General features: G+C 37.0%; 1 protein-coding gene across 1 annotated transcript in view; it reads right to left on the bottom strand.

The window, feature by feature from the left end:
- The window catches only part of SLC9A9 (solute carrier family 9, subfamily A (NHE9, cation proton antiporter 9), member 9), a 204536-nt gene extending 183496 nt beyond the window's left edge, over positions 1 to 21040 (bottom strand). Inside the window, exons 1-4 of the mRNA XM_014951813.1 lie at positions 20684 to 21040; positions 11532 to 11734; positions 7415 to 7492; positions 6758 to 6834 (exon numbers count right to left, since the gene is read on the bottom strand). Of these exons, the coding sequence (XP_014807299.1) occupies positions 6758 to 6834; positions 7415 to 7492; positions 11532 to 11734; positions 20684 to 20858 (533 nt within the window). The 5' untranslated portion in view covers positions 20859 to 21040. The remainder of the gene's footprint in view (positions 1 to 6757; positions 6835 to 7414; positions 7493 to 11531; positions 11735 to 20683) is intronic.
- Between the last annotated feature and the right edge of the window lie 2862 nt (positions 21041 to 23902).

Genomic DNA, 23902 nt, shown 5'->3' with positions numbered 1-23902 from the left:
GAACCTCTGAGGTGTGTGCTGTCAAACACTAGTGAGAGATGGAACCTGTGTCTGCTGCAAATATGTCGATATATCAGTAAATCAATAGTTGTCTCTCATGTTACAGTAAGACCACAGCAAACTACTTGTTGAGAAGGTTGTAAAATAAGCTAACTTTTCAGGAGGAAATTAATTGATCACACACACACATAAAAAGTCACGCTTTTTTTTTAGCGTTTTTTTAGTTTTGAAAGGCTTTTTTAGTTTTTTCTACTAAAAAGGACTGAGTGTAAATAGTGTGTTCAAATGGTCTGACAGTGGAAGAAATTTGTCTCCTAATCTGTGGAAGTATGATTGGAGAGGTATACTGATGAGGTATACTGAAATCTTTACTGCATACTTAAGTCAGGCTGCATCACACCCATATAAACTGTGTCTAGAGAAGTTGAACATTTCTTGCTACTGCTGCTTTTTAGCAACACTGCTGTTAATTCAGCCAGTCCCTTCCTCCTTTAGCAGGCACAAAGAGGGGCTGTTAAAAGCGTGCAGTTCACAGTGAAGAAAAAATATTTTCACATGATGATGGAATCTTGATACCACCGTCAGTTGAAAGGAAAATGTCCAATTTCATATAAAGGTTATATTGTATTATATTATTAGTAAATTATCAGCTTTTAGTGATCATATGCAACAAGCATTTGAATATTCATTTATAGAATGGTGAGGAATGGCAAGGGAGAGGATTCTTGACTGCAGGTGAGAAACAAGTATGACGTTACTTGTAGTATGACGACTTATTCCTGACACTTTAAATGTTAGAAGAGACTTCTTTGTCCAAACTGTTAGTTACTGCAGTTAAACACAGATGCACAAAAGAAGTATTTTGATTCTCTGTGGGGTTTTTGTTTTGTTTTGTTTTTTTTAAGTAGAAGTTCACTTTTAGGCACTGATTACCATGAAACAATCTGATAGACTTACTCTACAGCAAGCATCCATGTGCTCACAGACTTGTCCTGGAATTAATCAAGCCAAAATAACCAACTTTGTTTCCAGTTGGAATATGGAGAAGTCCCACCTCTCCAGCCAGAGAAGGCTATGCAAACTGAGTAGCTAATATAAACACCTACATCTTTCCCCTTAAAACAGTGATGATCTTGGAATGACTCTTCTAACACCAGTATTATCAGCTGTTTGTATTTCATAACTTCACTATCCTGAAACTACAATTACTCTATTTTCTGATCCAAACTCTATTTGTTATCTCAGCTTTATTCAAGCAAAATTCTCACTGCAGCCACAGAACTTCACTTAGGTTGTCTGCAAATACATTTGCTATTTGAGTTGCACGCTCAGAGAGCTTTAAATTCCAGAAAAATCAGGCCTTGCCAAACATACTAGGCAGGCTGGAAAAATATGAGTAAGTGACTGTGAACATGCTGCATTCTGAATATCTCAAACGTGGTTTTAGCATTGCAATTCGAGAGAAGCCAAGTGAAAATGAATAAAAAATCATATAAAGTCAGTGGTTTTGAGCACAGGCATCTTGGCCCTGGCTGGCACTGAGAACGCTGATCTAAGAAGTCAAGATGATTTCAAGAGGGGAAAAAAATGCAAATCTTTCCACTTTCATTACCATTCAGTACCTCATATGTTGCTCTGATGGGTTGTTACCATAGTGTCAAGATTTTTCTAAACACTTGAGCACTCTTTTATCAAAACTGATAATAGGGCCCTTCTCCCTGCTTCTTCCTAAAAGGTAAAAAACCAAAAAAGGCAGTGGGGGCGGTCGTTCATTTAATTTTTCAGCAGCCCAGTTTTCATGGGCTCACTGAGCAGTGTCAGCTCAGTGCTGCTCTTCAACTTACAGTCATCAATACACAGCTAATATCCAGATACTTATTGCAAAAACAGAATAACCACATGCATTAATAGGAGGACGTTTGGCTACATAGTTATGTGCAGAAAACCCCCAGAGTCTTGGAGGATATAAAGTTTAGCCAGAAGTGAACTTCTTAATTGCAGCTATGAAGGCTAACTGCAAACCAGGTTGTGTTCATGGAAGTGTAGTGAGCAAGTTAAGAAAAGTTATTAGTCTCTTCTTGGCACTTGTGAAGTAACATCTGGAATAATGTGTCTGGTTTTGGACCCCCAGTACATAAATGACTGATAGGAAACCATCCACCTACTAGGATAGTTAGGGGGCTGATAGGCAAGATGTATGAGAAGAGACAAAGGACTGAGTTATTTAGTAAAAGCAGCTTAGCTTTCTCTTGTAACTAGGAGGGGAGCTAACTGCTGTCGTCAACTAAAAGGTGGTTACAGAGAAGGTGAAGCTACCTTCTGAGGGAAGCATAGTGAAATGATGGGAAGCAATGGTTACGAGGTTACGAATAAACAGAAATTCCAATTGGATATACAGAAAAACAATCTTTGTAGTGAGAGTGGTTAAGACTGGAACAGGTTTCCCAGACAGCCAGTGGAATTCACAGTCTTGGTGGTATTCAAAACTGAGTTGGACAGGGCCCTGAGGAGCTGGATTTAAATTTGAAGCCAGTCATGCATTTATTAGGAGGTTGGACTCCAGACATCCAGACATTGCTTCCAACCTAAATTATTCTCTAATTCTGTGAAACTCAAGTAGTCTGCTACAGCAAGAGACTGCGTACCCTCTATTGGAGAAGGCCTCAGAGAGACTTAACTTGTATGATTTTTCTTAGGAGTAAAGAGCTGTCTCACTGCTCATCCCACACTAATCTTCAAGAGACAGGAGAGAAAATCTTTTCTCACTGGCAGAGGAAAGATCTGTTGAGAGACTGGATCTTATACGAACCTATATTATGCAGACCTAGAGTCACCAGATTCTGCTCACCATGAAGGGGACAACTTCAGCAATTCTGCAAAGTCAATACAGCTTGGAGAGGGGTGATCTCTCCTTTTCCTCATGGAGCCTCTCTGCATGGATCCTTGCTAGTCAGACTTGGTGCAAAGGGCATAATTTGGCCTAGCTGCAAGAGCCTGGCAATCACTATAACTTGCATGTGTGTTAAGTGGCTGAGGACAGTATTACAGCTAACATGGGCAGGCATTCCTTAGAGTAGGATTTGGTTGAAAGCAATTAAGTTTCAGCACTTTCTTCACTTAAAACAAGCAATCCCTCGTACTCTTTCCCCTGTCCTCAGTGGGAATATCTGATTTTAGCCTTTTCACTCAACTTTCACACAGTTCCTCTTTTTGATGCCAGAAGACAGTCTTTCATACAAAAGCAAAGATTTACAAAGAGGAGACAGATACCATTGTATCAGTGTGTTCCACGGCAACTTTTTAGCACTCAAAGAGTTTGCGCAATGCAAATAATGTTCCTGTTCTTTATTAATGATATTTCCCAGCTGTTTCTGATTTACAAAGAGAGGTCTGGTCCTTCTTTGTTACAGGCTGTACCCTGTCACTGCAGCAAGCCCCACAGGGGGAGTTCACAATGGGGTGCTTTGTAATTTTCTCAGGCAGGAAGAGCACAGTCCCAATGAGAGGCTGCAGATATACACAGGCTACAGAATCTGAGCCCATGTATATTGATTGATGTCCTGCACATATATATATGTTGTGCATATATAATAAGAAGTAAGCACGTGTTTAATTATACCTATGAACAAAATATTTGTCTACAGCAATGCAATCTAGAAGTACCTTAGGGTTTTGTCCTTTCTTTTGTAAGAACAACTATAGCTATTCATCCCTTCTCTCTTAGGATATGTGTTTCTTTTAGGACTTATTTTTAGTTCCCTTCAGTAAAGTTTTTCTATCATTTTTCTTCATGCACTCATTATCTTTCTTATCCTGATGTGTACATTATTAACAATACTTCACATTCACATAAAGCCTATTCTGAATATATTACTGCCTTATCTGCAATGATTTCAGTGGGGTTGGGGGTTTGTATGGAACACAGTACAAGGCCCAGTGCTGCTCAGTGCTTACTCCTCCACCTTAGAGTTTCCTTTAGATCTTTATCCCTGACTATAGGCTTGAACTTTGAATTGCTAGTAGGAATTGTTCCTAGTAGGAACTTTCTGTAGTACATTCTATCTGCATTTATTCTAGTTTAGAAAAAATAACACAGATACAGAAATGACAATATTTGGAATTTAGGCTAAACTCAATGTATTATGTTTCTTTTAACAAGCTTATCAAAGCTGCTTTGGCATTTTCCATTTACAAAGGGCAATGACACATGTCAGAGCTCATAAACCAAATGCATGTTTAAGAGCATCACTGGGCTGGACAGCCCTAATGCTTTTCTGCAGCCTCACAGAGCTATTAGCAATTGGATTACAGGAGAGAAATGTTCAACGACTAAGACAAGGAAGCACAGGAAGAGTCCTAATGAGATCTAGAACCACTGTTACCTCAGTAATGTGATAGCATCCAGCTCAAACTGTTACTGGGATATAGATTTTTTACTGAATTTATAATTGCAACCTTAGGGGTGCTATTGGATATATAAATGGGTATGAAAAGAAGCAGCTCTAAAAGTTAGGGTCATACAGAGGTGTATTATGTTACAGCAAATAAAGATGGGAGAAAAACACGAGTGGTGTAGCTGTCCAAGCTGTGATCTTCGTGGATCTGTGAGCAGACACTCATCCCCAAGTGACAATGCTGTGATACTGATGTTTCTCGTGGATAAGTACTTTTGGAGCTCTACCAGAAGCTGTAAAGCCTCACAAAGAAATGAATAGAGTGGTTTAAGTGTAGGGACATCAAGCAGCCAGACAGGGAACTGTTCTGATTATATAATTATGTCATTTTTTTGAATCCTCTATATTCTGTGTCTAAAACACCATACCAGTTCCCATTAGAAAAGAAGGATCCTTAAGATCCAGAGGTCTCTGCTTCACATCCTTCTCCAGAAGAGACCAAGCAATAGGAGAGGTGAGGAGATGAGGTGCCATTTCTCAAGGAAAGCAAAATTTCAGAAAAAAAAGCAGGAGTAAGCTTTTCCTCTTCAATAAGAAGATATATAGAGGAGTTACAGATTTGTGTCTGAAATCAAAAGTATACTTTCTTCTAAGCCCATAGATCTTCAGCAGTTTTTCTCACACGAAGGTGAAACAGCTGCAGACAGAGCTTACATTCCTTTGCATTTCAGCACAGAAGGTGATCATAATTTGAATGTTGCTTTTCATTGTGGAGTCTAAAATTTCCTGACATTTGAAGTGACCATAGCTTGCAGAACACTTAATGGCCACAGTGCCTCAGGTACATTATGCTTACTAAGCTACTTGATCATTAATAATCTAGGATGTCAAGATAGATATGATGACATACCCATAAAAGGATAGTTTGAAAATCATTGAACTCAGAGTTATAGGTCAGTCACGTGTTTTACTGTTATCAAAATTACATTAAAGGAGAAAGTTCCATCTTGTAATAATGCCAGCAAGGAGCTTATACCTTGATGCAGCACATACATCTTTACTTAAATATCCATTGTAACAAAAGGGAAAAGACAGAAATAAAAGATTAATTGCTTCCATAATCTGAAAGTTCTGTTCATAGGTACAGAATTTTGACCAGTTTTAAATTCAGGCACCCTCACAAAACCTGAAATGTTTCCATAAATCTTTCCATATTGTGTAGAGATTTAAATGGTACATTTCATAGTTCCACGCTCTAGGACCTCAAGTAAATCCTACAAGATGCAGTGTGCTTCCTAGTCTAAAACCTGAACACCAGAAAGTTCTGTGGCTTTTTGACTCTGCATAATCCCAGCAAGATCAAGGCCTCTCAGCAAGACTGACTTATATGCAGCCCTGCTCCATCACTCCCACAGGCAAGAACAGTGGATTGCTTTTCTCATTCAGGCTCTGTGCAGGCACAGAAACCCACTCAGTTCACAATCCAACTCTTGTCATTTGTTTTCACCTGTTTCAGAAATTTTCCCAGAATGTGAGAACATGAAGTGTCTGTGTTGTATTCATAAATATTGTGAAACATATGCACTTTTAAGATCCAAAAGGATTTTTAAATGGTTTGTTTAATTCTCACTGAGCTAACCAAACAGACAAACAGAAGTTTCACATCATGCCAGCCTGGAAATATATAATACATTTCTGAGTAGCAAGTCTTCTCTTTAATTAGGCACATTTTGAAACAAAATTAAAAGCTTTACACTAAGGAGGTATAGAAATAAACCAGGATTTTTTGCCCCTCTGCTTTTTTCCCTTCCTCTTTTTCTGCAGAAGTCAGTCATATCTAGGCTAAATTTACACATAGCTCCAGACTGAGGCTTTTTGCATAATCTTCAACTAAAAAAGTTTCATTTAGCCTTTGAAATTACTCCAGTTATTTTACATATATGCCAGTAGGTATATGTTCCTCCTCTTTTGAGCTTTAAAGCCCTTCCTTTTCTGTTAAGAGATCTGCTTTCCTCCAGGAGGAATTCTGTTTAGAAGCATGGAATTTCAATCGAGAGAATAGTTCTGTATCTCAGGATAGATGGTTAAAACTACAGGGTTGTAGAAAGCAGTTTGTGCTTCCATCAGTCACAGACCAGAAATTAAGGACACAATTTCTAAAATGTCATAGACAGTTCTTACTGTCCAAGAGGTTTGTCTTTTCCATCTCAGTATTCCCTGATAAGTAATTACTTTATCTGTTACACAAACTGTGAAGTATATTGATCATGCAATTCTTTTTACAGTTTAGTTTTTAATTGAAAAAAAAAACCACCAAGCACTAATAATGACTTCAGCAATTACAGCAGAAAGCATTCACTTACCCTATGACTATGCAGGAGATGGCGGTTCCCAAAAAGGCGTAGGTTAAAATTGATCCTAAGTTACGAAAAAAGTGTCTCTGGGGAGGAAAGTTTGAAAAAAGTCCTTTGTAATACAGTCAATAAAAGAACATTTAGACCAAGTTGAAACAATGCATCTAGAAGTGCCATTTGTTGCAACCCATATTTCAAACATAAGACCACACAATATAGGCTACATTGGTTATTTTGGAAAAGACAGCTAAAGATGGAATGCCAATGCCATTGAAATTCCCTCTTTTATGTATCCAGCCAGATGCTTCAGGATCATAACAGAAAGTATCTGATGCAAACAGTCCCATAACCCCATCCCTTGAATGAAGTCTTGATCATGCAGTATATGAAACACAGACAGGCTGCTTGTCTACATGCAGTGTCACCAGATTCAAAGTGGTCTTTTCTGAAAACAGGAATGCCCAAGTGTTATAAACCGCATAGTCAAATCTCTGCACAGACACAGAAAGGGAGCAGAATGAGGTCCGTGCATCTCTCATTTGATTTCATTCCTGTCAAGTTCTTCCCATGCAATGTAATTGCTAACTGTTTTCTCTGTCACTGGGCTGTTCGATCTACAAAGTAGCAACAACATTCAGTCACTTCTGTAATATAAGAAACACATACCTTCTTTAAACTATATCCAGCATGAAATATTATTGGTGGCAGCAAAATATTGAAGAAAATAGAAGGATCAAATGTCATCTGCCAGAAAGGACAAAAGAGAGGGTAAGGACAAATAAAGTAGCATTTAATTTGATAGAATGGGTTTTAATAGTAACATCTTATCAGGATTAATCTCAGGATCAGCTTCAATGCCTGCAGGCCAGAATATTATTCTGAGTTGCTTTCTTACAAGTCTTAATGCATAGTTCCTTGCTGCTTATATACGTAGAACACTACTTGAAAAGAATTCCTTTAAGAAGGAAATCAGTCATGCACTATTTTACAGGCAAGCAGTGTTACCTGTGATAGTAAATATCTGCACTACCAGCCATCCAACTTGACAGTCCCATGGCTCAATTCCCGGTTCACACATGGAATCCCTGTTCAGTTTCAGGAAAAACACATCGTTGGTGTTCTGCCTCAGTTCCTCATGTACAGAGTGGTGATAAAAGAAACGGCCTACACTATCAAAACCGAGGTAATGTTTCCTTTGAAGCATATCTATTTAGGCACAGACGGAGCCTGCTAAAGTTGCTTAATGAACTACTGGCTGTCATCTAATATGTACTTTCTTGAGTTACTGCACATGAAAACTGTGCACACTTTGACCATCTTTATTACTTCATTTGTGTTAACCTAAAAGTGCTGAAAAATACAATTTAACTCCCATTTTTAGCAGGCAAGGAACATTTATGTGACTAGGCAGTGTTGCTCAGATGCAGCATAACTCATTAAACTATAGTTGTATCATCAGTTCTGCTAACCTGCCTGAATAGGTTTCTATTGTCCTCAAGTTTCTCAATAAATCTCCAGACTGCTTCTCTAGCATCATTTCCACTGTAACACATCTCATAAAATAGAATAGATCCTATCCAGTCAATCCATTTTGGCCTGACTGCAACAAAACAAGCTCTAGACTCTCCACAGTAAATAGGTATTTCTACTTTGTAACAAAACCTAAGTGTAGCAAAGCAAAAAGGACTGTCTATGTAGGCATGAAATTCACAAATGGCATAAAGCCTTTTCTTCCAGACTTCAGTTTGAGGGTTTTGTGATGGCCTTAATTATTAGCAGCTCAACTAATTTACCAGTACCATCCTTAGTTCTTTGCTGCTTTTTCTATTTCTATATGTGCTGACATTATAAATCACATTGTCATGGCAATGAAACTGTAATTTGCTTCTGGTGACAGGTATCTCTCTCTGCGTTACTGAAGATGCAACATATCACTGTTATGAAATCTGAGAGGCACTAGCGCTGTCTATCGCCTACGTACCTTGCATCTGCTTTATAGGCAAAGGGGTTGCCTTATATCCTCACTAAGCTAAGGACCAGGCAGCCATTCTCCAAAGATTAATTAGATTTTCTGCAAAGACATAACTGAGGTGCTATTTGCTTTCAGAACTGAAGGTATGCTACTGGGCTACTCTCTTTGTGGTTCCTGGCTGGCACAGCAGTGGGCACCATTTCATTCTCTGTTGTGTAGTTTGTTACACTAAAATGCCTGTGTAATGCCAGTCCTGTTCATGTGAAACATTCATTTTTGTTTCTACAACAGCCAGAAAGAGTTTATAAAATACTCATTAAAATCTTTAAAGTAATGCTAGGATGAAGATGATGTTAGGTAAGGCAAAAAGTTCTTGTTCCAGCTGTTGACAGTACTCTGTTCATATTTGCACAGAGACCAATGACAGTGTTCAGTGACCGCGCTTCATGACAAGTAGCTTTCAATAAAGCAGGATCCTGTTTGAAACCACGGTGTTGTTTAAGAAAAAAATATTTTAATAAGCCTGTGTACAGTTTACTGTTCTGTCAGCAGATTATAGTATACCAATACTTTTAAAACAACAGGATGCAATTAATGCAATGGCTTGCAGCTCCTTTGTTCAGATAAAGTAATATTTTAGTGATACTTAGTGATTTTAGTGATATTTAGGCTACAGTATTCTAGATGAATTCTTTAGCTTCAAAAGAGTAAGACCTGCCTACAAAATCACTTCCGTCTTCTTACTAACAGACAGCCTGATTTCATAAACAGGAAGTAAAAGCTCAGCCTTTTTTTCCATTCTGCTTACTTTGAGTTACAAAGTTGAAAAAATCTAGCTGGCAAACAATGTGCCAGCAACTTTAGCTACGCCAGTAGCTTCATTGAAAGGAAGACAGAAAAAGGATTTTCTTCACTTATGAACTAACAGTCTGAAATGTTAATTTTGGAATTAATTCAGCAAATACGATAAAATAGTTTTCTCATAGGCATCATAAATCCTGACTGCATGTTTTATTATTTAAAACCACGTTTTAAAGGATATGTGTTTGTAAGTCATGCCACAGTCAATTCTTTCTGATAAACGGACTTACTAAACCCTTGTACTGAGGTCAAAAGGGAATTACAATTGTACAAAAAACAGAGCATGGTGTGATCATATTTTGTGGTTTTTATGTTAGTGTTTTTGCCAGTCAGAAAAGCTGCCAGGCATTGTTACTGTCTCCTAAATACTACTGAATTCCTCCCTCTTTCTTTTTTTTTTTCTTTTTAAGAGGGCATTTGCCAGATAATTTTGAAGTGAAAATCCAGGCAGGCTGAGGCGTTTCCAATACTATGGAGAAACCCACAATTCACAGTTGAGACTTTAAAGGATCTTCCACCAAAATGAGACTGGAAAGAGGATTGAGCAATCCCCTGTAAGGGCAACAGAAACTTCTGTGTGAGTTAGTGCTGCTCCCTTCTCCTAACACAAGTCAGCTTCAGTATACCAGGTTTGATGAAGATGTTCAAATATAATGGATTAGAACACATGCCTGGGATACTAAGCATACACCTTGACTAAGACAAATCTCTTGCAACCAACTAGCTGGAAAAAGGATGAAGATTCAGCAAAATCTGACTAATCTGTCTGCTGCAGTATTTTTCTGCCTCCACCCACCACAGCTCTAATAGTCCTTGGCAGTCTAGCTCTTTCTGAGAATGGCAAGAGTCCGGCAGTAATGACAGACAGGCACATAGTGGTGCTGCATCAGCAAGCAATTTGAGTAGATGGTCAATTCCTGATTCTGCTGAGTTCCGCAGTGTACATTCTAAGCATAACTTAAAAGTTTTTATAATGATAACCACTATAATACACAGGAATGTGTATTACTGTGCTAGATAATAATATTTGGACAAAGCAAAATAATATATGGCAATACTGTAAAAAAACCCCAACCCTTCTAAGGACCTAAAAGCTTCATGTGAATATGTGATGTCTTTGAGCATGAAATCCAGATTTTAAAAAGTCCCTCTGCACTCATGGGTTCTTTAAATTGCTGTCATTTTTTAAGAAAGTGAACAGTACAAGAAGTAAATATCCCAAAGGACGGGTAGGGGGGGGAGGAAGAATATACTAACAAAGTAAAATATTTTAATTGTTATATACTGGAAAACAGAAAAGGCCATGACATTGTAAAAGACTGTAAACTTCCTCCCATGCTTCCCTTTTTGCATCCAGCCTGAATTGCCACAATGCTATCTCCCCAAGCTTGGGGATACCTGGTGAAATTTGGGCTGAAGACCACTGCAGTAGAGAACTAATGTATGAGAACATTGTAATGCATTATAGCATCATAAAAAAATCCACCTATCTATGGAAGTTTACATATTTACAAGTTTATATTTTGGAGTACGTTTAGAGTCTGTATATAGGAGGTAAAGCTCACTTGCATTATGCTGCCAGAGCTAGTCACTTTTAAGACAGGATGCAAATAAAGATAGCAGTGGGGTTTATAAAGTTTTGGTGGCAAGATAACAGCTTCACCTGCAAGTGAACACAGTATCTGTGAGAGGCAAGACTGCCATCTAAAAGAGTTCAGGCAACTATTCTGCAAGCATACAGCTATACAGTATACTAAATGATGGTCAGGTCTGTACCGTACCTTATTTCCATTCCCATTCTTCTTCCTCATTTATCATTTTCACCCTAAATTCAGAATAGCCTCTCTCTCTGTGTGTCACAATTTAGGTTGAAACCTGTTTTCCTCTCTCTAGGGTTTAAATAAAATAAATATTTTAAATAGTTTAGAACAAAAATAAGACAGGTTTTACCTTTTGAAGCATTGCATTGCCCTGGTGACCATGGACGTTGTGGTGGCTGATCTCTCTTTTGTATTGATATTCATAGACTTGATTAGTTATATTAATAAATAAAGTGGATGGCCCAGATTTCAGCTTTTCACATTCATAAACAGTTCCACTTTCAACATCTGATGCTTTTGTCGCGTATCGTATAATTAATCCCATCACGAGGCCTGGAGAGTAAAAACAAAACCAAAACCATCAGGTACCTTTCAATATCTGATGATACACAATTACTGATTTGGAGAAAAATGAACTCTATTAGAACTAGGACACCACTTTCTCAGGAATTCCACCTTCACAGAGTTGCTCAGCACTTCATGGATGACCACTAAATATTTTTCCAAAATGATATTTTTTTACTAGAAAACAGATGTTGGTTTGACATATGCTTAGCTGTACTCCCATTTTTGTGATCCAGTTGCTGGAATCATTCTGATATAGTTATTAATTGAGTTGCTCAACCACAGAACTTTCGATAGATATGTAGAGAAGAGGGATGCTGGCATAATTTATGTGCTGTACTGAGCATACAAAAATCAGCTGTGCTTTTGGTGATTTTATGCACTTCATTCATGGGGGCAAAACTCTGACAGTATCCTTGGGCACATTCTGCTTTCTGCAGAAGACTGTATTTTTGAGACTGGATAAACATGGGAAAAAAAAAAGCAGGAAGGAAATGAAGATTAAGACTGGGATTAATTGATTTGATTATCTACAATTGAGGACTCTTATCTAAGACAGACATTTTGGCTCCCTTTATGGTTAACAGAGAGGAAAATGTACTCCTGCAATTGTGCCCTGGAAGGTACACTTCTTTTTGTTGGCTCTAGTGGCAGCTTGCATGTTTACTTCAGGAGAAGTGACTAATATTTAGCTAGATAACATTATTGAGATTATTTTCACCCTTAGAGACTTGAATTTGGTTTCAAATTTAATTTCCATGCTTTTTTAATGTCTGTGCTTTAAGTCCCATGTATATGATGAACAGCTTTACAGTTACTGATTATGAACATGTTCATAAAATGATAAGAATTCTCAGATTAAATATTGATGGAAGACATCTAAACATCTAGAAAACATCTAGATAAATACACTCTACTAATGAAAGATAAGAAAGAAATTAAATTACACGAAATAGCTGATAAGCATCTGAAAAATACAATGTTTAAGTTTTATCCAGTAATCTGATGCCACACTAATGTGTTCATAAATGCCTAGAGAGATAAATAGAATGTTTTTGTTATTGACACATTTTCCCGTGAGAGAGACTCTCTGAACTGCAGATTTCTAGCACACATAAAAGGCAAGCTTGTAGCTTCCTGGACTGATGCTATTACAGTGTAACAGCTGTGTTGCTTGTTTAGTATATGCATATGCATTTATGTTTGTTTTGTATCTAATGTTTAGTATGGTTGGTTTCTTGAAATGGCAGAGGATTTAGATAAGCAGTAGAAAACTGCAAGGCCACTTTCTGAAGTTGTACAGCATTTATGCAATAGATGAGATAATAAATCTAGCTGTAGTAAAAGACAGAATTCCTCAAAATTCTAAGGGAAAGTACATACGGGAAAAGGGAAGCAAGCACTGTGCCTGCTACTGTGAATTATAACTTCTACAGTGGTCAGGCCCAGATGCCCAGAATCATAAGTCAGAATCCAGGAAACCATTAATTAGTTAGAACAGCCAGGGTTTTCATCTTATTTTTATTAGATTTCCTCTAGAAGAACTACATATTTCATTTCCAAATTAAATTTCAAATACATGAAAAATTCGACTTCATTTGATGCTTGGACAAGAATTTATGTTTTCTTCCCACTCTCTGGAATGGAAAACTTTTACTTTTTCCTTTACCATGTTTGTTCCTATCACTCAGTGTTTTAAACTACAGCCTCTGTTGCACTTCTGTTATCAGGTATTACATAGACTTAATCAGCTCAGGTAACAAAAATATTTTGCAGACCACCAGTGCCTGTGCAATGACGCTGGCAGAAAAGGACTGCTCAAGAATAGGAGTATTTGGCAACATAGTTCACTAGAATCAGTATCAGGTCACAAGATGGAATAGGTTGTGAATAGTCAGGAGAAAGAAGTGTTTGGCTAGGCCAATGTGTCGTTACCACCTGTTCACCAATACCATCGTCTCCTCTTTCATTTCCCTTTTCTTTCCTCCTCCATTCTCTCTCTGCTTACCAAATTTCCCTGCATGTCCCTCATCCTATTTCCCACACATCATTCTTCTGTGCTTGCCCAACTTCTTGTCTTGCTGCATTTCCTGGTCTCTAATATTTACCTGTTCGTTTACAGCATCTGTCATATTAACCTGCCTTTTTCTGGATATTTATCTAGACCTTCACACTATGTCTTCCAAAATTATATAGGACAGTAATCTTTTTTCCTACTAGTTTTGTTTCTGTTATACCAGCAACAATGAGCATCATGCTTATTGGTACAAGTCGTCTTGCTGCATGCAGAAGACAGGACTGTAAGGAAATGGCACTATTTTTAACTAAGGCCTCAAAAATTGTGAACAAAGAGCTAAAAACATGAAAGTGATTTTAAAAATAAGAGTTTAAATCCTACTATTCAGAATTCTGATTTACTTTTTAACCTTTGAAGTTTAACTGTTTATGTGGCTTGTAGACATAATAACTTTCAGAATGGCAACACGGAACTGCTGAAGGGAGCTCTGTGGAGACCAGCTGTCATTGCCTTTATCGTCTCTGTTATCTCTGTTGTACAGCCAGGTGGACTACTGTGTCCCACAACAGTTTGAGATTCCTAGATGTGTGTTGTATTGCCTAATATAGCATATACTTTGAAATACATTCTGTTTGATAGTTTTAAAAGTGAAAACGACTGTTCTCAATTATAGTAATGCGATTGCATTGAATTGTCCAAGGGCAAATTATTTCAACCTGTAGTATCAAGTTTAAACTAGGAGTAGGTGACTGTTCTTATTCTGTATTCTGAGAAGATAAGTTATCTTCAGCGCTAGTCTCAAACTGTGTCTGTAGGAATTTTCTGGAATGGAAAGAAATGCAAATATTGTAGATTCTAGTGCTGAAAGACAGCTCTTGAGTATAAATAAATTAATTTGCAGAAAAGGAATATTTTAAAAATATGATCACAGTAGCTGTAGAGAAATAAAGATCCTGACTGAGCTTTACAACTGGAATTCAAGTTTGCATTTTGGGTTTTCTTTTACTAGCTTTAGATCTTATCCTCTGATGGAGTCCAGATCTGCGTAACCTACAGAGCCACACAAATAATGAAATGATAATGAAAGAACAAGGAAATTGTGAGAGTATTCAGCAGAATACACATCTTGGAGAAATTACATTAGAGAAGATTCGAACAGTCGATATTCTGAGGGCATCAATGGTGTTTTGAGGTCTATAATGTATTAAATATGAAAAAAAAACATGGACAGGATCCATAATGATGGCTTGATTTAGAATATTCTCAAATGCTTTCTGGAAGGTTCAAACATTGAAAATTGCTATCACTACACAATATTGCAAGAGTCAATATAAATGATGGGATTATATTTTTCCTTCAGTAATAATAAATGTGCCAAAGACCCTATATAAAACCCCCAGTGAATTAAAAATCTGGTAAGAGTGTATTTAATATTTTAGTAGGTGTATCATTTATGGAGTGCTCTTTCTGCTTTCAATCACTATATAACATTTCTTTCCTGACAGAATTCAGGAGCCAGATTATATTCTAATAGAAATAATTAATTTTTAAGTAGGTGTATAATATACTCTCCTTTCTACTACTCCCCCTTCCAAACTGAAATAATGCTTTTGTCATGTATCTTCTGAAACATTCTTTATAGTTCATTTAAAGGCAAAGAAATAATGGGAAAATATCATTTGGATGTATCTGTTATGAAAAAAGTAATAATTCCTGATTCCCTTGCAATCAGGGTTTTGTGGCAGAATAACATGAAAATTTTCTCACAAAGTTCTATGGACTTTGGTATGTAAAAGCATACCTTCTGTACAAAGAATTTTGACTTCATAGTGGCATGCACAGAAAGCCTGGCTTTACCACCTAAGTTTAGGAACTTGGCAGTCAAAACTCCCTGAAGATGAGTCAGGAATGATGCTGCATCCATTACCTGACATCACAAGTAGGTATTACACTAAGGTACTGGTTAGCAGGAATAAAAAAGTTGCAAATAGTATTACATCACTTAAGGATGTAGGTAATCGTACATGCAAACTCTTATGCAAGGCTAAACTTGAGTGTACTAGCACAGAGTACCTATCTTGTATTCTAGGAGTCCAAATCCAGTTATAAATGTTTCATCTCAACTTCCCCATATTTAAGACATTTTTCTTCAAAACTAGTACCAATGCTTCTTTTAATTCATGTTTTAAAGCACATGTATTCAAATGCAAGACTGAAACAGAAAAGGGTATAACTAAAGGTACAGATTTCCTTAAAAAAAGTCTCAGTTGTTCTTTGAAGTAAGATCTTGCAGCAAAATCTCTAAGTAAAACTCTTGTCATGTTTCCACTGAAGGCAATGCAGGTTTTCCAATTTATTCAGTGGAAGCAGGATAAAATCCTTCATCATAGATGAGAGCATTGGAAGGGATTTCTTAAGTCACTCATGCCAAACTCCTGAGTCCTGAACTGAACTGTTCTTTCCTCAGGATTTTATCTAGTCATCTGTTAAATGCCTTCCTTAATAAAGACACCCAGGGATGCAGTGTTAGCCCTTACTTGAATTTTCTAAATATTTTAGAATTTCTTCCAAATTTCTTTGTTTGCCTCAAGAATGCTATTCCTCTTTTCCATCTACCCACTATGTCAGTTTCTCCCTTGTTCATGATTTTCCAAGCATTCTTCTGAATCCTGACAATCTCTCCTCATTATGAATGTTGTAGTCAGGAAGACAAAAAATTACTCTTCATTATTTCTTTGAGGGCTGGAGATTCCTTTTCCTGGGATTTGTTACATCCATTGCTGCTTTGAGAATTAGGAATGCACTCACAATCAGAAGAAAACTACAGTTATTCCACACAAGAAGCAAAATGGATTTAGGAGGTGTAAGAATCATAGCCTAATCGTTAGACACCTCCACCAAAGCTGAATAAAGAACTCTGGTATTTGCCTCACTTCCAAACATGCTGCATGGGATCCCCAGAAGGGGTTGAGGAAGGGCCACTACGTGTCAGCTTTCTCGCTGCACACCTGCCAAGAGCTGAGCAGCAAGAGGAAAGGAAAAAAAAAGAGTGGTAGACCTCCAGTCCCACCCCTCCGATCCCCTCTGAACTTCAGGAAGCATCTCTAACCACTGCAACACAAAGGCATTTCTTGTGAGTGCTACAATGACCGTGTTCTGTCATTCATCCTTTTTATGTTTTCCTTCCAGTCTGACCAACTAGTCCCACAGAGCACAACTTTGAAGGCAGGTACATCTTCAAACAGCCTCACCTCCACCCTAAGGGGCATCACATGTTCCCTAGGGGTGAAAACTATTCAAGCTGAGAGCAATTTCAACCAAAGTTGCTAATTAACCTAGCAGATAAAAGGCACAGATTGTATTGGTGAGTTGTGGGGGGAGTTCTGTTTGTCTGTTAGGGTTTTTTGGTTAAATTCTGGCTACTCAACTAAAGAGGAGTGCTTTAGCCTCTTAATAAGAGGTAACTGGTAGCATCTGTATGTAGTCCTAACACCTAAATTATGGGGAAGATGAGAAATTTGGACACTTATGCTCAGTTTTTCATTGTGCTAGCTCTGGGCTGTTCCCCCACTAATGTGGAGGGCTGTGATTTATGTATTAAATGGGAAATTTGGCACCTAACGTTTTACAGCTGAGGTATTTAAAGAGATCAGGCTCTGTAGGATCTGGCTGACAGGTACTTAACTCTTTTAGTCTAATACTTAGAGGCTGTTCTTCTGGGGCCTGGTTGTAAGAGAAAGGCCACCTGAGAGAAGCAGCATTCAGTTTTTGTTACTGCTTGTGTAGACCATCTACCACACTAATTCTGTATAATAATGTATATAAAGGATGCTCTTCCCTTTTTGGGTGGCACAAAGGTACTCTCATGCTTACCTACCTCCCTGAGATACAGAACTCAGGAAGCAAGTTGAGTTTACTATTTGGGGTCTGTTTGTCAAACAAAGCTACAATGTGCAGAGAAATCTGTTCTCTGGGATACTGGAAAACAAAGAAATGAATAAACAAACAGGTAAGTCTATATTCTTCATTGTCTGAGTGATTTTTCAGTTTGGTGTCAAAGCCAACAAAACATTTTGAGTGTTTAAATGCTTTCAAGCTAAATGCCTTGAAATGCATATATGTACACATGATTTTTTTGTGCAGTGATGCTGAATTCCTGTTGAATTGATTCTGGGTTATGCTAAATGCTTTGGATTTTTTCTTTGCAATTGCAGAAAGATTTTTAATTTCAGTATAGCTATACTTAGTGTTGAACTATTACTTTGCTAAAAGAAGTTAATGTATCTGTTTTTAAAGTTTCTAAATGGACAGTTTTCCAGTATGGTCTTTTCTTTAGCTGGAACTATTAAGTCTAAACCTGGATTTTTCTACAAAGCTTATGGAAAAAAAAAAACAACCCAACCCTTTTATTCATTCTTTACTTTAAATAGAACTTTATATCAGGCTGTTTCTAGAGTTCAATTTGTGGCTGTTCAGCACTTTGCAGAACTTCTTCCTGTTTCTGTATTTCAGTGTTGTTTTTTTTGTCCCTGTCTTCCTCATATTTCACTTTCTCCATCCTTTCCAGTGCTATATGCCTAATGGCACGCTGGCTTGATAGGGGACACAGACCCATCTATCATACTGTGGGGGACAGTTGGCAAATAAGTGGCCATATTCTTCTATCACTTGAAGCAAAATTATTGGTTGCTTGTGCTGCTATTCATGTACCTAGCAAACAGCTCAATGGGCTGGCGTAAAGCAAACTGTAGGGCAGAGACTTTTGGGTTGCACCAAAAGGTGTAAACCAGAGTTGGTCTGATATAGAAGGCAAAAAATAATTATGGGCAGGATTCACCTCACTGTCAGTGCTTGGTGCCATGAAGATTTTCTCCTGAAGCTGCTGCCTGTTGATCTGTTGTGACATCTGAAATTCCACTTTCTTCTAATAATTGCTATTTCACAATGCTGAAGATGCCTAAGTCCATATCCAAAATTTCTAAGGTTAAAAAAAGGACATCATCAGCTTTCTGGATCCTATGAATAAGCTTCTTCTGTTTGAAGGTTGCCATAAATAATGCAAGACTAAATAGATAGTTTATTTACAATCATGAGGCATGTTCCCTTTGTTCATGAATGTTTTAATAATTCAAAAGCTCTGTCCTGATGGAGCACTAATCTCTTAACTGATCAAAAGAATATAATGAGCTGCTTATCCTCATGATGTGCAGATTATGTTCTGGGCAGGCAGAAAAATAGAACCAAAAGATAGATAAAACTAATTAAATACTGATTTTATTTGTGTAATGTTGCATTCTCCCATATTTCATTTCTATTTTGATAGCCTTTTGTCTAATTCTTCAACTGTTGTGAACTGCACATGGGAAACAGCACAATAGTGTAAAGGATGCTACTATAGAAGAGTCACCCACGTAATTAGAAAAAATGTCATATTTTACAAGTTAATCATAATGAATATATTGCATGGTGTTTCATGGTTTTCCTTTTGAGAGATGTTAATAGAAATGCAACAAGCAAATGTATTCTTAGTGATGCTATGAAGCTTGTACCCTGTAATACTGTTAAACAACAATCTAGGTGATATCTGACAATGAAAACCATTGAATTTAAGTATCCTGTGATGGGTATTTCAGTTTCAACTGATTTAGCTGAAGTGTGTTTACTATGTGCAACAGACTTCAAAATCAGAAAAAGGGCATATTATCAAATAAATATTTTATCACAGCTTTAAAATAAATGCAAGGCAGATGAGAATTAAGAGATCCCAAGACTTCCTCGCCCAGGTCTTAGGGGCCCAGTGACTGGCTTAAGCCAAGAGTTTCTTCCTTACTTGCTTTCCTTCCAAGTATCAAGTCACTTGTGAAGATAGTGAGATGAAATAGCCTGTGTTCTTGAAATTTCATACAGTTAATTTATCTGATGAAATAGTTTGAAAGGGATACAAAGAGGACTGTGATCTTCAGCTGCAGTCCTCCTGTGGAACTGAGATAATCTTGAAATGCAGCAAATGAAGCTGCTATCTCAAAGTGCAAGGGTCAGTTGCCTCTTCTGTTGCAGGCTTGCAGCTCAACCTCCTTGGAGTGTTTTTCATGTGGTGTGCCATGATAAACAAATATTTTTCAGAATATGCAAACTTAACAAAACCAGTTTGGGGTATGACGCTGCTAGAATGTGTGATGTGCATAGAGTATGTTTGAGTCAAAACAGCCTGGCATTTAGGTATGTAATGACTGAGCTGTTGAGTAAGAAAATGACGAGAAATCATTGTACATGTAAGTGTATGCCACTGAACCAGTGGGTACTTCTTATCGGTGGACAATGCAGAAAGCTCTATGCGAAAGTGATACACAATATTGTGAAACTTCATAAAAGAAGATTAGAAGTAGACAGGCAAACTGAAATTGCAGTACAATGACAGCATTCAGAGAAAACTTGAGAGTATTTTTTCGTAGTCTGTTTTTCAAAGGCACAGAGAAAAAGCAAAATAAAAATCTCAAGATCACTTAAACTAAAATTAGACAACACGGCTGGATTCACAAGGCTCTGTAGTCTAACACCCATGAATGTTACACAAAACAAGCATGGAAAATAAGCAAATTAAATAACCTCTTTCACTGTGGGCATTTCTTTCTTTTGAAAACAGTAAACTCCCGAAAGTGTCATGCAGCGTCTGTCTGCACAGAGAGGAACGTAACGTGCACATTGTGAGGATAATCAGCTCATGATAGTCGTTCCCTTAACAAGTCAGCCTCTGGCTACTTCATGAGATGCTGTGACATTATTATTTTACTGTACAGTTACGGAGCAGATGACACTTCGTTCAGCACATTTTCTGAGCTTTGTCAGCACTTGAGATCAAGTGCCTAATCATAAATATGCAACTAGACCCATGTTAAGCTGGCACTTGAATTTATACTCACCATAAAGCATAGCTCCTCCAGTTTCATGCAGAAAGCGGAATCGATGGTTTTTAAACAACCAAATTGTTAATATTGTAAGAATGAGTAGAAAGTTAAAGACTAGCAACTCCACAGCTCCCTGATGATAAAACTGATCTTCATCTTTCACTGATACGTATTTCTTCAACTTCTCCATTTCATCCCCTTTATGGAAAATATGTGCAAAATAAAACTAAAAAAAAAAAAAACCGAAAACAAAGCCACAGGAAGGAACGTGTTATCACCTCTGGTACAAAAAAGTCCAGATACTACAGAAATTCAGAGCAAGCACATCTGTTTCATTTGCAGCCTCAGGGTAAAGTGCCCCAGCTCAGAATTCAGCTGGGTTCTAGTTACAGCTTCCTGTTTCTCTCTTAAAGCTGCCTTGTCTCATTTTTAATGTTAGAGTTGCATCGCAGCACTGCGCTTGCTCCAGCCACAGATGCACAAATTGCCTCCAAGGCTCAGGCTCTCTCAGTTTCTAACATTTTGTCATAAAACTTAGTCTGTGTTCATAGTATCTGTCTCTGTAGTTTACAGCATAATCTGAATCCTAAAAAAAAAATCATATTTTGTCGTGATAATTTAAGATGGAAAAAGTGATGTTAAAAGACTGGTATAGCAATCTTCACTACATCTTAGAAGTTTAACAATATTTCCTCTTTCCCACTTTTACATGTGATGCAGAATAAAGCTGGCACTTTACTATGGTGCAAAGACAGAAGGAGAAAACAAAACAATGAATAAGGATTTCAAGATTTAGGCCTTGAACTTGTATTGATCCTGCACAAAGACTGAAAGATCTCTGTAAAAGCAAGGGTCCAATTACGTAGAAATAAAAACCCTATCAAATAAAATAAAATTCAGTGGGATTTACTTTCTGTCACTTCTGCTGTTTGCATGCTTTTATTTACAATACTCAATTAAGCCTGTAAAATGGTAGAAATTGTTTTACAGCTAAACTTATGGGATTGTTCCTGTCCAAGCCCAAGTGCATGATACATGTATTATACTGGCAAATTCCAAATAAACTCTCATCTTTATCAGAAAAAAAACCCACCTCTAATTCTGCTTCTCATTAAAATAAGGACAATCTTCTAACTTTTTTTTTTTGGTCATAATCTCATAAAACTAATTTCTAAAAAAAATTTTGGGCCAAACTGTACAGAATCCATTCTAAGTCGGGTATTTTTCAAAGGTGAATAAAATAGAAATAAATACATAGATATCCATACTCTCAATAATTCCAGGGCTGTAGCTAATAATAGTATGAGTGTTCTGAAGGAGGCACTGTTGCTTCAATCTACAATGTTTTAAAATAATTTTTGCTTGGTAATTGTGTCCTCATGTTAACTAATTTCATCATACTTTTCAGGTTTTAATTTTTTCTTTCACTTTGTATGAAAAGCAGTTTCCTTCTGGTTGGTTTTTTTTTTAATTAATCCCTCATTGTCTCTTTCTTTTTGTAATTTTACCTGATAATTTGAAAACATAGACAGGATTATTTAAGTTAAAACTCTACTTCTGAGCCAATTATCAATGGAGTCTCTGTGAGATGAAAGTTGGCAAAAACCAGCTGATACTTCCCAAGTTAATGAACCGTGCAACTCAATTTCAAGTAAGGATAAAACTTTGATGTTAACCTGTACTTGTTGAGAATTATTTAGTGCTGTATTTTGAATGCCAAAATACTGTATAAAGGAATTAGGTGTAGCAATTTCATCACACGACTGCTGCAACTCTTATTTGAAAACGTTAGAGTCACATAGCTAAGGCTTATAACTTTTATAAAGGAGAAAAATAAAAATGGAGACTTGATTTGGATATCATATTCACAGCTTAGAAACAACAGTGACTTTAATGTTTTGAGACTGATCATCCATCTCCAATGTGGCAATATCAAAAGGAAAACAAAAATAATTTCACAATAATCGCATTCAGTATCTATCACAACAAAAAAGAAAGATTTACTTACTATGAAAACCAGAGTTCTTTGCTACCTTTGTCAAATAGGTACTTGGCAAGCACCTTTTCTATTTGAAATTACCCAAACCCATATTTCTCACCAGACAATAAGGAGTTCCTCAGTCGTACTGCTAGTGCAGTTGTGGCATGAAATATTTGAAATGCCTGTAAATTTCCCAGAGCTAAACCGAAGGATGATTGTGGAACAATCACACAGTATAGCAATTTGCACCATGCTGAGCTTAAATGGAAAAAATTTTAGATTTAGTATCAGATTTGGATAAGAAACTTATTTTAATTTATTGACCTAATAGCAGGATGTGGAAATAATGGAAATTTCTGAGTTATTTGCTCTCTGTGTCCTGTCCATTTGCATACTGGTCACATCAGTTACATTAAAAAACACAGTAGATGATCAACTGTGGTATATATAAGAGGTATATTTCTTGGGAGCATAAGGAAGAAAAAATTTAGATTGCATAAACTACTTGAGTTCTTTATTTCCCAGTCTTTTGCTCTTTCTCTTTTAATATGAGGTATTTTAAAGTGTATTGAACATTCTGAGAAAAATATTATGAATATGCTGACTATTGCATAACAAGTACAAATTGCTAAGCAATATATCAGTGGGCAAAAAATAGTACAGTTGCCCTGGCTTTGAGTCCCCAGTAAAGAATTTGACATACAGCTTTTAAGCGTGGTGTTTTGTTGTTTGGTGGGTTTGTTTTTTTTTTTTTTAATGCTTGTTTATCTGGAAAAATTTAATTCAAGAGGAAAAACCAAAAATCTTTCTTATATGGTCATTAATAACCAAAGATTGGACTTCGTTCAGGAAGAATTTTCTACAAAAGGGACACATTGTAAAAATAATTAAATTGTGTAGTGGTTGATCAGTCATGTTTCTGTGTGTGACACTTTTAGAAAGAACTGTAAGGTCATCAGAGAGCATGTGTTTTTTTAGAGAAGAGCTGAAGGCATTGTCAGGGTTCTTTTAGGTAAGAAAAGATCTGCGTCAGGAAAAGCTTTACTCAAAAAATACTAACCTCAGGAATAAGAATGTAGACACTAGCAATCTTGCTTCGGACATCACAAAGACTTGCCTTGTTGGGAAAATGTTGGGTATTTTATGTTTGTTTTTTTAACTGATTTCATTTCTTTTATTTTTACTGAACTAAAAGTCATGGGCTTGTTCCAAGATTTACTTTTTCGTTAGATTATGTGTTTCTGAAATATAAA

The sequence above is a fragment of the Calidris pugnax genome, unplaced genomic scaffold (assembly GCF_001431845.1).
Source record: "Calidris pugnax isolate Ruff unplaced genomic scaffold, ASM143184v1 scaffold197, whole genome shotgun sequence".
Classification (NCBI taxonomy): Eukaryota; Metazoa; Chordata; class Aves; order Charadriiformes; family Scolopacidae; genus Calidris; species Calidris pugnax.
The sequence above is the reverse complement of the archived record's forward strand: the minus strand, read 5'-3'. Positions and strand labels throughout refer to the sequence as shown.